Source organism: Mesoplodon densirostris, chromosome 16 (assembly GCF_025265405.1).
Source record: "Mesoplodon densirostris isolate mMesDen1 chromosome 16, mMesDen1 primary haplotype, whole genome shotgun sequence".
In the NCBI taxonomy this organism is placed as follows: domain Eukaryota; kingdom Metazoa; phylum Chordata; class Mammalia; order Artiodactyla; family Ziphiidae; genus Mesoplodon; species Mesoplodon densirostris.
In genome coordinates, this window is record NC_082676.1 from 22,935,111 (window position 1) to 22,947,316 (window position 12,206).

The window sequence follows — 12,206 nt, forward strand, 5'->3', positions numbered from 1 at the left end:
GTCTTCAGGACAAAGATATGTGTACCTGAGGCGTTCGCTCAAAACCATGAAAACTGGCTTTTCTCTATTTCTAGTTTCTCTCTCTTTGACAGGATGGTGATATTGTAGCCCCACTTATAACACCTCGAAAATTGGAGTGGAATTACACAGATTCAGCCCAGGGTCCAGCTCACACCCGAGAAGCATCCAAATTCAGAGTCAAGCTTTTTCCAGATGACTCAGTGTGAATGTCTGCAATCAGTTGTTTACAAAAAGCCTCTCCGTCCTCCCCCCAGCACAATTAATTTAGGGAATTTGATTACAGAGTTCTACAAATGTATTGACAACTAGTGCTTTTTATTTTATATTTTGAATGTACGCACATGCTAAGTCATTTTTATTTAGAGGAACAGGTATTAGGCAAACTTTATTACATGAGCTATGGAAAGCACTGCCTTGCCTATTTTTAATACTAATCAAAGCCTTTCTTCTTTAGTAGCCTGTTTTCTTAGAATAACCACTCTTTTATGTACTTTGAACTCTTAGGACGTATGATTGTTTTTTTAAAAATTTGGAAATCAGACAAAGGTGCACACTGGAATTTGCATTTGGGATTCTCACGAACAGCCACAGTTAAAAGCAAAATGTAAAATCCTGCGCCCCCGAGGAGATGCCCATCACCCCAAATTTGAAGAGAGCTCTCCTTGAGTGGCTGGAACATTAGTGAAAGGCACCTACCCTCACCCTTTTAGCCCCCTGTAAGCTGCCATGTGGGATCAACAGTAGTTGAGGGCCAGGAGGGGCTCCAGCGTTTTGATGACAGGCCTGATTGATTTGCTGAAAAGATCTGAGGGCTCTGGCCTCCTCTGAAGTGGGGCATAAGGCTACCTTATAGGAGACCCCTAGCCCCAGTGGCAGAGGGATCCCCCAAACCAAGCTGTTCTCTGGGTCAGCTGTAGCTCTAGCCCGTGTTGGTTTCTTTCTCTCCTGAGCGCTCACTGCCCAAGCCCTGAGGGTTCTACCATTGCCCAGCCTGGAGAAGGCAGCTTCCCTCCCACCTGCTCTCTGCATCTTGCTTGGGTGCTGATCAGAAGTCATGACAGGAACCATCCATCCTCAGGGCTCCTCAGAGCTGGGACTTCATTTTTGCTGGTAGCTGCCCGTGCAGAGATGAAGTGATTGCCCAGTGAACTCCAGGTTCCCCTCTGTGTCTCTACACCACTGTGGTTGAGCAGCGCTCCTGAACTGAGGGCTCTCCTCCCATACGCACATCCCCAGTGCTACAGAAGTTCACTAAGAGCAAAGTCTGGAGTTAGAGCCAAAGCTGGTGGCTGCCGGAGGCAGGGCAGCGGGGAGTGTAGTCATGAGCCCCTAACATCTCGTGCTTCGACACTCCCTTACAAAAGCCTGACACTCCCTGGCAGGCTGGGCCTGGAGAGCCATCCCTGGCCCTGGGCAAGAGCAAGAGGGAGTGGGGAGGAACTCAGACCACAGGCCAGCGGATTATCCACAGGGCCTTAGGAGTGCTGCACCATCCACTGTGTAACCAGGCTCTCTGCTGTAGACTCTAGGGTGACAGGTATTTGGAATGTCTGCCGTTGTGCACTATCACCCCTACCCCATCCCTCAGTAGATAATCAAGAGTTGACCCTAATTCATAGAGTAGTTAGATCCCTTCTCCTCTCCCACCACGGTGCTGTGTGGTGGGGATGTGGTCACACACGGGCTCATAGAAGCACAAGGAAAGTGGTCCGTGGTACTGGGTCATGTCCATTTTAACCAAGGTGCCTCTGAAATGTTCAGTAGGGAGAAGCATCCGTCCCAGACTTCATGTGCCCGGACCCAAGGTCAAGAATGTAATGTTTCTCTGCCAAGATTGTTTTATTTTTGCACCTCCTACTTTAAATCATTGTTTTACTCTGCAATTTTGTGGTCTCAGTATTGTAGTATCATTGTGCTCTCTGAGAAACAACTTGAATCTATTTTGTTTGCATCTTTTGTTACATACCAGGCAGCTGCACTTTATGTTCTTTGCAACTGTTTTAATTATGGGAACCATGTGCCACTGACAAGGTTAACTTTTTCTTAAGAAACATCTTCACTATTTGTATAAAAACGGAGACTTTAACAGCTTGGCCTCTAGAGTTACTGAGCATTGTCACATTGAGAATGTAAATAGAACTGCAAGTTCAAGTGACTGGTTATTTCATCTGGGTGAGGGAAACAGCTGCAATAAAACCTCATGAATGTATCTCTATCTTGAAACCAACCGTGTCTTCCTTGATGACTTTCTGTCACACTTGTGTGCCCAGTTTTGACCCTTTTGTGCAACAGAACTGTGTTTGGTCTAGGAATGCGCCCAGATATTTCTTTATACCTCAGCACTGTATTGGGTCTTCAAGAGGGGATGGTATTAACAGGGCCTATGTTACTTGGTTTTCCTCATTCAATAATGGCAAGTAATGGTCTGATAAAGAATCTTCTTCTGGAAGGAGACAGGCACTAGCATGAGGAGGGGTATGGATTTCTTTTTTTTTTAGTTTTTCTGAGCTCCTGTTTTGCCAGAAAACATACCCTTCCTCCTTTTTAACCTCCCTGAGGTTCCCATCTACAGAATTTCAAATTCTTTACCCAAATATGCATATTGTTCATTTGCTGCTTTCATATTTTCCTCATGGAACTAAATAAGAGATTTGCAAGCACCCGGTGGCACACTGGTGGCAGACAGAAAGCCCTCATTGTTCTGGGAAAAGAAGGATGCTACTGGAGTCTTTATTAATTTCACTGGTTGAGTCCTGGTGTCTGTGGTTTGACAATATTCTTTTTTTTTTTTTTTTGGGATACGCTGGCCTCTCACTGTTGTGGCCTCTCCCGCTGCGGACACACAGGCTGCGGGCCCAGCCGCTCTGCGGCATGTGGGATCTTCCCGGACCAGGGCACGAACCCGTGTCCCCAGCATCGGCAGGCGTCCGGACTCGCAACCACTGCACCACCAGGGAAGCCCGACAATATTCTTTAAGTTAGAATAATGTCCAACACATATAGAGTAGAATCCCATTTTGTAAGATATATATATATCTCCTTAGAAAATTGTCTGGAAGGATATACATGAAATGTTAGTGTTTTGGGGGGTGGTTGAATTTTAGGCAACTTTAATTCTTCTATATCTTCTGGGTTTTCTACAATAAACATGTATTAACTGTATACTTTCTAAAAAGATCATTTTCCTGAGGGACTTTGTGCTGCTTGGGTGAGGTATAAGTGCTTTCACTCCTTCAAAGTCCCCTCTCCAGGAGAACATGGGCCGTGCCCATGCCTGTCTTGGTCCTCAGGCGACGGGAGGCTGGCTCACAGCCACAGTCCACACTAGGACACTTCGCCATCTGTGTTTCGGACAGAATGGACTGCCCAGGGTGAGGGAGGCCTCGTCAGCATCCGGGGGCAGATCCAAGCCCCTGTTGCCCCAGGAAGCTGCCCACGGGGCATCAGCTCAGGACCCAGGCCTCTAGCTCCTTGATGCAGAACTGCTCCTGTCGGGCCAGCACCTCGTTGTTGAAGGTGGCACAGGGGTGGCTCCCCCCGTGATACAAGTCTCCATCCAACCACAGCCCAAAGTGGCCACTAAAGAGAGAGGAGAGTCTTGGCATCGCTCCCTCCTGGGTGCTGACACCTTTCGGACCTGCACCAGCGGTGCTTGGCTACACCACCACTGCAGCCACACTTTGCCTTTGTCTCAGCTCCCCTTAAACCAATGTATCCTGATTGTTAGGGGCTCGCATGTTGTTCCCCACAGGGTTTGGAGCATTTTTTTTTTACAGTTCAATGATTTTGATACATATATGCAGTGGTGCAACCATCACCACAATCCAGTTTTAGAACATTCAGAACGTTAAAGATGGCAATGCTTAACCAAAGGAGGGACTCTTGCAAGCGTGGACTCTGAGCCCAAAACACGTCAGAGGGCATCCATTCTAATCCCCTCGTTTGACAGCAAACCTAGGCTGTAGCTGGGAAGTGGCTTACTGCAAATCAGCCGTGGCTGGTGCGTTCTGTGTCAATCTGCCTCTCAGTGGAGGCTTTTCAGGCAGCTGGGAGAGCAAAGAACTTGCCTGGTTCTAAGCAAGCAATGCTTTCATCTGTACCCTCAGGATAAGGGTTATTCTGCCTGAATTTGCAGGTCATACCAGAGGCGAGACTAACCTTGTCTTCCTAACGCACTCCATCTCCCACCCCCAAGAGGTGCGTGCACACGTACACACACGCGTGCACGTACACACACGCACGCACGCATGCCCGGTTCCAGGAAGATGCCTGCCTTCCTCCCGTGAGTTATGTTCCTACGATCATGGAGCTGACAGGTAGATTTGAGGCTTGCCCATCCCTTGAATCTAGCTTCATCCAACCATATGGAATACTGTTTCCAAAGTTACATATAAATTCAGCCTAAGCTGTCACCAACGAAACACTTTGGGGGAGAGTTCACGCCACCCTCTCCTCTCAATATTGACTTAGAGCAGGGTTTAGGGGGTTGGCTAGGGGACTGAGCAGGCCCCAGGAGCTGCTGAAGGAAGAGGCTTGAAGGTTAACCAGCAGCCTCCCCATCTTGTCTGGGGCAGCCTAGCTCGCATTTCCGGATGGGAGAAGGGATCCGAGCACAGGCCACCCCGACACTCGAGACTCGGGGAGGACTGAGACACGCACCTGCCACAGCCCATCATCAGTGAATCCAAGTCTCCTTTCACAAAGAAAGAGTTGTTTCCTGTCCACTTGAAGACCTGTGATGATAGGAGAAACCTGCGGTTATTGGGTGAGTCCTGCCCTTGCACTTTGACTCTACACCACTGGGCGGCAGTGTTGTGGAGGAAACAGAACCTCCAGGCTCCAACGAAGGCGGAGGAACTACTCTGGGCTCCGAACTCGCAGTTTCTCTCCAGTCTCCCTGGAGCTCATCTCCTTTTGCCCTCCAGTCTGAATTCCCACAGCCCCAAAGCCCTTCTGTTCTAGGAATAGACCAGAACCCTCTGAGGCTTCCTGCTTCCAAAGCTGGAGAGAGGAGGCGGAAAGTCCAGGTCAGGAGCGGGGCCCTGATTCTACCCTAACTGTTTCCTCCGCTCGCTGGAGGCAACACCAAGCCTGCACACTCCCTAGTGCTGCCTCACACCCAGTTCCTCAGCAAGTGTTGTGGGCCCCACCCCAAAGAGACACCCTCACTACCACCATTTCTGTCCCATCCGTCCCCGCCAGTCACTCCTCCCTGGATCACAGCCTCCTAATGGGTCTCTGCTTCCACTGTCTCCTGCCCAGAGCCCATGTCCGTACTGCGGTCAGTGACCTATTCAAAATCCAATCGGATATTAGCCCTCCTCTGCTAAAGCCCTCCAATGGCCCTGGACATAAAATCCAGGGCTTCCCTGGTGGCGCAGTGGTTGAGAGTCCGCCTGCCGATGCAGGGGACACAGGTTCTTGTCCCGGTCCGGGAAGATCCCACATGCTGCGGAGCGGCTGGGCCCGTGAGCCATGGCCGCTGAGCCTGTGCGTCCGGAGCCTGTGCTCCGCAACGGGAGAGGCCACAACAGTGAGAGGCCCACGTATCGCAAAAAAAAAAAAAAAAAAAAAAATCCAACCGCTTACAACAGCCAAAAGCCCAGCCTGCTGTGCCCCCGATTTTCTCTCCGACCTCTTTTCCCCCTTAACGACTGCACTTCATCTACCCTGGCCCTTCTGTCCCCGGGACACCTGAAGCTATTGCTGCTCTAGGATCTTCACGCTTGCTGATCCCTCTGCCTAGGATGCTCTTCCCCCAGATCCTCAAATGGCCCACTTCTCATCTTTCAGCCCAAATGTCATCCCAGAGGAACTGAAAGTAGCCCTTCCTCCCAGGCCCTGTTCATGTGGGAATATGCCACTGCCTGCCCAGCTAACAGGTAAGCTCTGTGAAGGCTGCCTTGATTCCGGCAGTATTCCTGAGACATGGTATAGATGTTTGTTGAATAAACAAATTATTCAAGGGTCAATTTAGCTAATAAAAAGATTTTTTAAAGGCTGCAAAAGTATAGCATATTATTGCCTGTAATTAGTTGCCAAAAATGCTCTGAGCAACCAAAGGGTGTTAAGCAAGAAAATGGACTAATAAAAGATAAGACCTGGGCTCAGAAGAGGTGAGATAATATTAACAAGTGGCCACGAGAAGACAGAACCATTCAGCTCCTCCTTTACTTTCCTCAAGGAACATGACCTTCAGACTTGAAGGAGGAAGATAAACATTGCTGCAGAAAAAATTAAGGCCATGTTCATGGTGCTTCTTGGAAGAGCGGTCAAGGAACGGCTGGGAATTCATGAAGAACACAAGAGGTGCCAGAAGACCAAAGACAGGCAAAAATTAACCAATTTTTGAAAGGATGAGATTCCATAACAGTACCCTGGGAAGACTATAGTGATCCCCTGAAAAAAAATCATAAGTTCCTTTGAAGAATTTTTTTGGCACTTAGCACCAGGCACTGTTTAGTCACTGGAGAGCACAGCAAACATAACAGACAAAAATTCCTGCCTCCTGGAATTCCCACTCTAGTGGCAGGAGGCGGGTAAATAAGTAAAATAAATGGTATATTAGGTGGCGATAAAAGCTAAGGAGAAAGAAGTAGAGAAGGGCAATAAGAATTTCTAGGGGCTGGAGTGTTACAAATTTAAAGCAGGTGGCCAGGGAGGGCCTTGCCGAGAGGGTGACATCTGAGCAGGGTCCTGAAGGAAGTGAGAACCAACCCACATGGAGATCCTGTGGAGGGCACACTAGGTAGAGCAGTGTGTGCAAAGGCCCTGAGGTAGGAACAGGCCTGCCTGTTTAAGAACAAACCGACAGGTCTGTGTGGCTACAGCAGAGTGCGGGAGAGGGAAAGTAGCAAGAAATGACATCAGAGAGAGGCCAGGAGATGTAGAGACTTGTAGGTTATTGTAAAGACTTTGGCTTTTCTCTGAGGGAGAAAGGAAGCCATCAGCAGCTTGGAGCCCAGGAGTGACGTGCCCTGACTTACCTTTTAAAAGGCTCACTCCAGGCACTGTGATGACTGAAGGTGGAAGCATTAGGAGGCTATAGCAGGAACACAGGCAAGTAATGATGGTGGCTTGAACCAGGGTGACAGCAAAGGACATGGTGAGAAGTGATGGATTCTGGATAGCGATAGAAAGAGAGAGAAGAGCCATCAGGATTCATTGACAGCTCAGATGTAGGGTGTGAAAGAGGCGTTAAGAAGGGCTCCAAAACTTTTGGTCTCGACGGCAGAAAAGATAGAGGTGCCATTAACTTTGTCAGGGAAGGTGGCAGGGGGAACCAGTTTTCTGGAAGAAAATCAGGAGCTCAGCTTTGAACATGTGAGGCTTGAAATGCCATTTAGATCCAACTGGAGACACTGGGTAGTGGTTGGATGTATGTGAGTGTGGAGTCCGGCGGAGAGGCCATCAGCACCTGGATGGCATGGAAAGCTGTGAGAATGGACGAGACCTCGAAGGAAAAGAGGGTAGTCAGAGAAGAGATGACAACCAAAACCCGAGCTTTAGGACCCCATGACGTTAAAAGGTTGGGGAGATGAGGAGGAACCGGCAAAGGATTCTGCCAAGGAACTGTCGGAGCAGTAGGAGGAACCTTGTACAACTTGAGGATTCTAGTACGTGAACCCTGGAAGGCCAGCGGTGAGGACTAGTATCCAGCATGGGTTTATTGTAAACAACTGTCCCCTCTCCTCTTCCCTGATAAGATTTCCAGGCTGGTGATGGAGGCAATGCAGCAGATATGGTGTGTTTTGCCTTCGGCAAGGCAGTCAGTCCAAGCTTGTGACCTCCTTGTCATGTACCCAGATGCCTATGTTGTTGCATGTATCTGTAGGTGTCTTGCTCTGTGCATGAGACAGGGGTTTCTAATGGCAAACCAATGCACCTGCAACTAGTGCTTCATCTATTCTGTGTTTCCACGCCCTTCAACTCCCTTTTGCCTGTCTCCCTCTAGTAGAGCAGCTTGGCAAAACCCCAGTCGTGGTTGAACCCTCCCATGGCGCTCTCCGTGCTTGAACCTGAGGAGCTGAATTTGCTAGAGAAGAGCACACACTGAAGTAAGTGGCCTTTACATTCACGGTCTCAGACCTCCAGTCAGCCCTGCCTAGCTGCCCTTCTGTTTCTCCAGTTTTCTCCAGCAGCTTCCCTTTCTACTCCTGCCACGTCTCCTCTCCCCTCAACCTTCACACCCTCCTCTCCATCCTCACCCTTAGCTGATGGCCTTACCCGACACTGCCTAAGAAAATATAAGCCGCTGGTCATGTCTGTCTTCATCTTCCTACCCACACACCCACAGGGCTACCTGCACTTGGACCAGTTTTGTCTTTCCAGCCTGTATCTGCTGAGCGACACACCTCCTCTCAAGCCAGTCAGTGGTTGCCAGGAACTGAGCACTTTTTTTTTTTTTTTTTTTTTTTTTTGCGGTACACGGGCCTCTCACTGTTGTGGCCTCTCCCGCTGCAGAGCACAGGCTCCGGACGCGCAGGCTCAGCGGCCATGGCTCACGGGCCCAGCCGCTCCGCGGCATGTGGGATCTTCCCGGACCGGGGCACGAACCCGTGTCCCCTGCATCGGCAGGTGGACTCTCAGTCACTGCTCCACCAGGGAAGCCCTGAGCACTTTTTAAATGAAGGGGGAAGCTCTGCCTGCCACTGCCCTGCTGTTACTCCCTCTGTGGAAAGATGGAAGGACACCAGGCACCCAGCACGGGGGATGGAGCTGGGGGCCACTGGGACCCCGGGTTCTTTGTCCTGCCATAGATCCCACTCCCCGCCTGGAAGGTTAAGAACATCACCTTCAGCTGTGGAGAGAAGGAGAAGAGGAATGTCTCGCCAGTACCGTAGAAGCCTTTGCTGAGTCGAATAGCCGAGGAGGAGAAGGCCCCGAACATCTGGAAAGAAGAGTTTGCAGTTTGCAGCTGGACGGGAGCTGGAGGTCCACTGGCAGCACCACCCTTCAGGCTTGGTAACAGGCCCGTCCTGGGGAGGCTCCTGGGGAGCCTGCGGCAGAGCGGGGGAATGCAGAGGCCCTCGGGGGCCCATCGACATGCATCCCTTCCACTAACACTCCCAGCACGGCTCACCTGGCCATCCTGGTCCCTCAGCACCAGCAGCACCGGCCCGCTGTGGCCCTCCAGCTGCCTGTACAGGCTCCGCAGACTGAAGCCGTCCCTTGACGTGCAAAAGGCCAGACTCCAGGAGTGTCCAGCGACTCTCGGCGGGAGGTGGAGGCTGAGCTAGGGACAGGACTGGAGGTGAGTGAGGGTTCCCGGTCCTCCCACCCTCCTTGCCCCATATCCTTCGGGTCCCAGGAGGACTGAGGGTGAACAGCCACCACTCACCCAAGCATGGTGCTTTGCAGGTTACAGAGTACTTTACTGTTTCCAGGGGACTTTCACGCCAATTAGCAGGAAGCCTCAGAGAGAGGGATTAGTATTCCCATTTTATAGATGAGGAAGCTGAGGCTCAGGGAGGTGAAGCAACCTGCCTGAAGCCCACATGGGGAGTAAGTGGCAGAGCCAGGATTTGAACCCAGGTCAGAGGGGTCACCTTGGCCCCCAGCAGCCAGAGAAGAGATGAGACGCTGAACCCTTCCTCCTAATCCCCCCACCTCATCCTCCCACCCCCACCCCAGCTTTGGCTCAATCCCCAAGGACTAGATTAGTTCACTATATCCTTAACCTCCTGGCCCAGGGAAGAAGGCGGTGCTAGGATTACTGGATCATTTTACAAGAAAGGAAGAAAAGCCCAGAGAGAAGTGATCTGCCCAAGGTGACACAGTGAGCAGAGGACAGAGCAGGAGTGACCCTGGGTGTCCTTGGGCCTGGCTGGGGTGGGGCAGGGGGGTGGGACCCTTAGGCTCAGGGCTGAAATCTTTGTACCATGGACTGTGCCCGAACCTGCCTCATCTCCGAGGCTCCCAGAACCTGGCTGGCTTCTGCCAGCTGGGGCTGCACTGGATCTTCGGGAGCACGAGCTGGGGCTGGGGCTGGGGCTGTCTCCTCCTCCTCTTCCTCTTCCTCTTCCTCACCCTCCTCCCCAGACAGAGCGTCCTCCACCTGGCTGGGCTGTGAATACACAAAGAGGCCTGGTGAGTGGAGAGACAAGGAGACACCAGCTTCCACATGTCCAGAGCCTGAGAGCCTCGGCCACCTCGTCACCTCGTCACCCCGGCCCAGGCCCCTGCCAGCCATGCCCATCAGATGTGGCCGTGGGCCCTGTGGTTCGTCTGCCTGGTTTCTCTGGATCCAGAGTGGATGCCAGGGATTGCGTTCTAAGCTCGTGGGCAGGAGAGAAGGACAGATGACAGCCCAGCTCTGGGAGGCGCAGCTGTGCCTTTGTACGTGAAATAACGATAATAATAATAACAACAACAGTAGTGGCTGACATATACAATATACAGCACACACTTGACTAGGCCTGTGTGAAATGCTTGCTGTGCGTGATCTCTCTGAATTGTCCCAAGAATTCTAAGAAGAATGTGCTGCTTTTTTTTTTCCGTTTGGCCGCGTACTCTGTGGCTTGTGGGATCTCAGTTCCCCGACCAGGGATTGAACCCGGGCCACAGCGGTGATAGCGCCGAGTCCACTGGACCACCAGGGAGCTCCCCAGAATGTGCTGCTTACTACCCCCCTTTTACAAAGGAAGAAAGAAGGCCCTTTCAGCCAGTGGAACAACGCATGTAGTCATAGGCGGGACAGCATGCAGGTTCGCAGATTCGTATAAAACGCACATTTGTCTGTGTGAATGTGTGTGGTGTGTGGGCTTAAAATAGAGTTGTGTGGGCAAAGCAGTGTGAGAAGGTGTCGAGTGCGACTTCGTGTGTTACCTGTCAATGTGTTTGTGAGTGTGAGTTGGGATTGTGTAAATATATGTGTGTGTCAGTGGGCATGTATGGTGGGGTCTTCATTCATTCATTCATTCATTCACTCCATTGAGCTCTCACTCTGTACCAGAGTGTGTATGTGTGTGTGTATGTGTGTGTGTGTGCACGCCTACACACAATGACTTCGGGGCTTTTCATCAGGAGAGACTTCCTCAAGGACTTCCCTGCTGGCGCAGTGGTTAAGAATCCACCTGCCAATGCAGGGGGCATGGGTTCGAGCCCTGGTCCGGGAAGATCCCACATGCCACAGAGCAACTAAGCCCGTGCGCCACAACTACTGAGCCTGCGCTCTAGAGCCTGCGAGCCACAACTACTGAAGCCCACACGCCACAACTACTGAGCCCGCGTGCCTAGAGCCCGCACTCTGCAACAGGAGAAGCCACCGCAATGAGAAGCCCGCGCACCACAACGAAGAGTAGCCCCTGCTCGCTGCAACTAGAGAAAGCCCACGCGCAGCAACGAAGACCCAACGCAGCCAAAAATTAATTAATTAATTTTTAAAAACAGCAGGGGCTACTCCATTAAAGGAAAAAAAAAAAAGACAGACTTCCTCGAGAAGGAGAGAAGGACAGGACACTGCTTTCCTCTTCCCCAGGTTCAGGCCTAGGGAGAGGGTCCTAGCTGTGTGGGCTTCTGGATAGAGCCCCATCTAGCACCCACTCCGGGGAGGAAGGGATGGAGACAGTGGCCTGTGCTCCCTGAGGGTCTTGGGACCATGGGGCTGGGCGCTAAGGCCCCAGGTTCCTGAGTCCTTGCTCTGAACCCTGGGCCAGCTGGGGAGGGGCTTGGAAGGGGGACACCGGCCTGTATCCAATCCTGGCCCAGACCCCCTCTCCCCCGCCTCTCCTGACCAACCTCCAGCCCAAGCTGGCCCCTTACCAGCCGATTGTAACGCCAGCGGAGACCTTTCATTCTTCTGTTCGAGCCCGGCTGAGGGCAGTAAGTGAGCCCTCAGCCTTGCTGGGGGAGGCAGCAGTTTGGTGAGGCCTAAAGATGAGAGGGAGAAACCTGGGGCACACCCGGCTGGCTCCATGCCCACCCACCTACCCTTTGCTCCCTCTCACCTGTCATTCACCTGTCATTCCCAGGCCAGTATGTCCCTGGGTGGGTCTGAGAGGTCAGCTACGCCGGGCATTCAAGGCCACACTTGTAGTTAGCAATTAACACGTTAGCCGTAAATTCTAGCTGTGATTCCCTTCTACCTCCTTGCCCTTCTGGCAGCCTGGCCCATGCCCCCAGACTGGGGGTCTGGGGCCTCTGGTTCCCTGTATGACCTTGCATAAGTCCCTTGCACCCCTGAG

The 12,206-nt window shown here is 51.7% G+C and overlaps 2 protein-coding genes across 4 annotated transcripts in view; one reads left to right on the top strand and one right to left on the bottom strand.

Annotated features, from left to right (window-relative positions):
• Nucleotides 1-2,230, top strand: part of SAMHD1 (SAM and HD domain containing deoxynucleoside triphosphate triphosphohydrolase 1) — a 62,683-nt gene extending 60,453 nt beyond the window's left edge. For both annotated transcript variants that reach the window (XM_060120335.1, XM_060120334.1), the window contains one exon: nucleotides 93-2,230. In XM_060120335.1, the coding sequence (XP_059976318.1) occupies nucleotides 93-227 (135 nt within the window). In that variant the 3' untranslated portion in view covers nucleotides 228-2,230. The remainder of the gene's footprint in view (nucleotides 1-92) is intronic.
• Nucleotides 2,231-3,464: 1,234 nt separating this feature from the next.
• TLDC2 (TBC/LysM-associated domain containing 2) lies at nucleotides 3,465-11,817 on the bottom strand. 2 transcript variants are annotated; one of them, XM_060079292.1, is made up of 6 exons: nucleotides 11,785-11,817; nucleotides 9,920-10,087; nucleotides 9,104-9,256; nucleotides 8,816-8,911; nucleotides 4,681-4,754; nucleotides 3,465-3,600 (listed from the first exon to the last, which is right to left on the bottom strand). In XM_060079292.1, exons 1-6 carry the CDS (start codon nucleotides 11,815-11,817, stop codon nucleotides 3,465-3,467), a joined length of 660 nt encoding a protein of 219 aa, XP_059935275.1. The 2 variants fall into 2 exon arrangements, with proteins under 2 accessions (XP_059935275.1, XP_059935276.1); XM_060079293.1 differs by lacking the exon at nucleotides 8,816-8,911.
• Nucleotides 11,818-12,206: the final 389 nt, after the last annotated feature.

What these genes read in the sequence shown, in the direction of transcription:
- TLDC2 (XM_060079292.1), bottom strand. Translation starts at nt 11,817, where the DNA reads ATGAAAGGTCTCCGCTGGCGTTACAATCGGCTG. An exon ending in GCTGGCGTTACAATCGGCTG is followed by an intron (nt 10,088 to 11,784) that starts GTAAGGGGCCAG and finishes GTGTATTCACAG; the next exon opens with CCCAGCCAGGTGGAGGACGC. An exon ending in CCTTCTCTCCACAGCTGAAG is followed by an intron (nt 4,755 to 8,815) that starts GTGATGTTCTTA and finishes CTATCATCACAG; the next exon opens with GTCTTCAAGTGGACAGGAAA.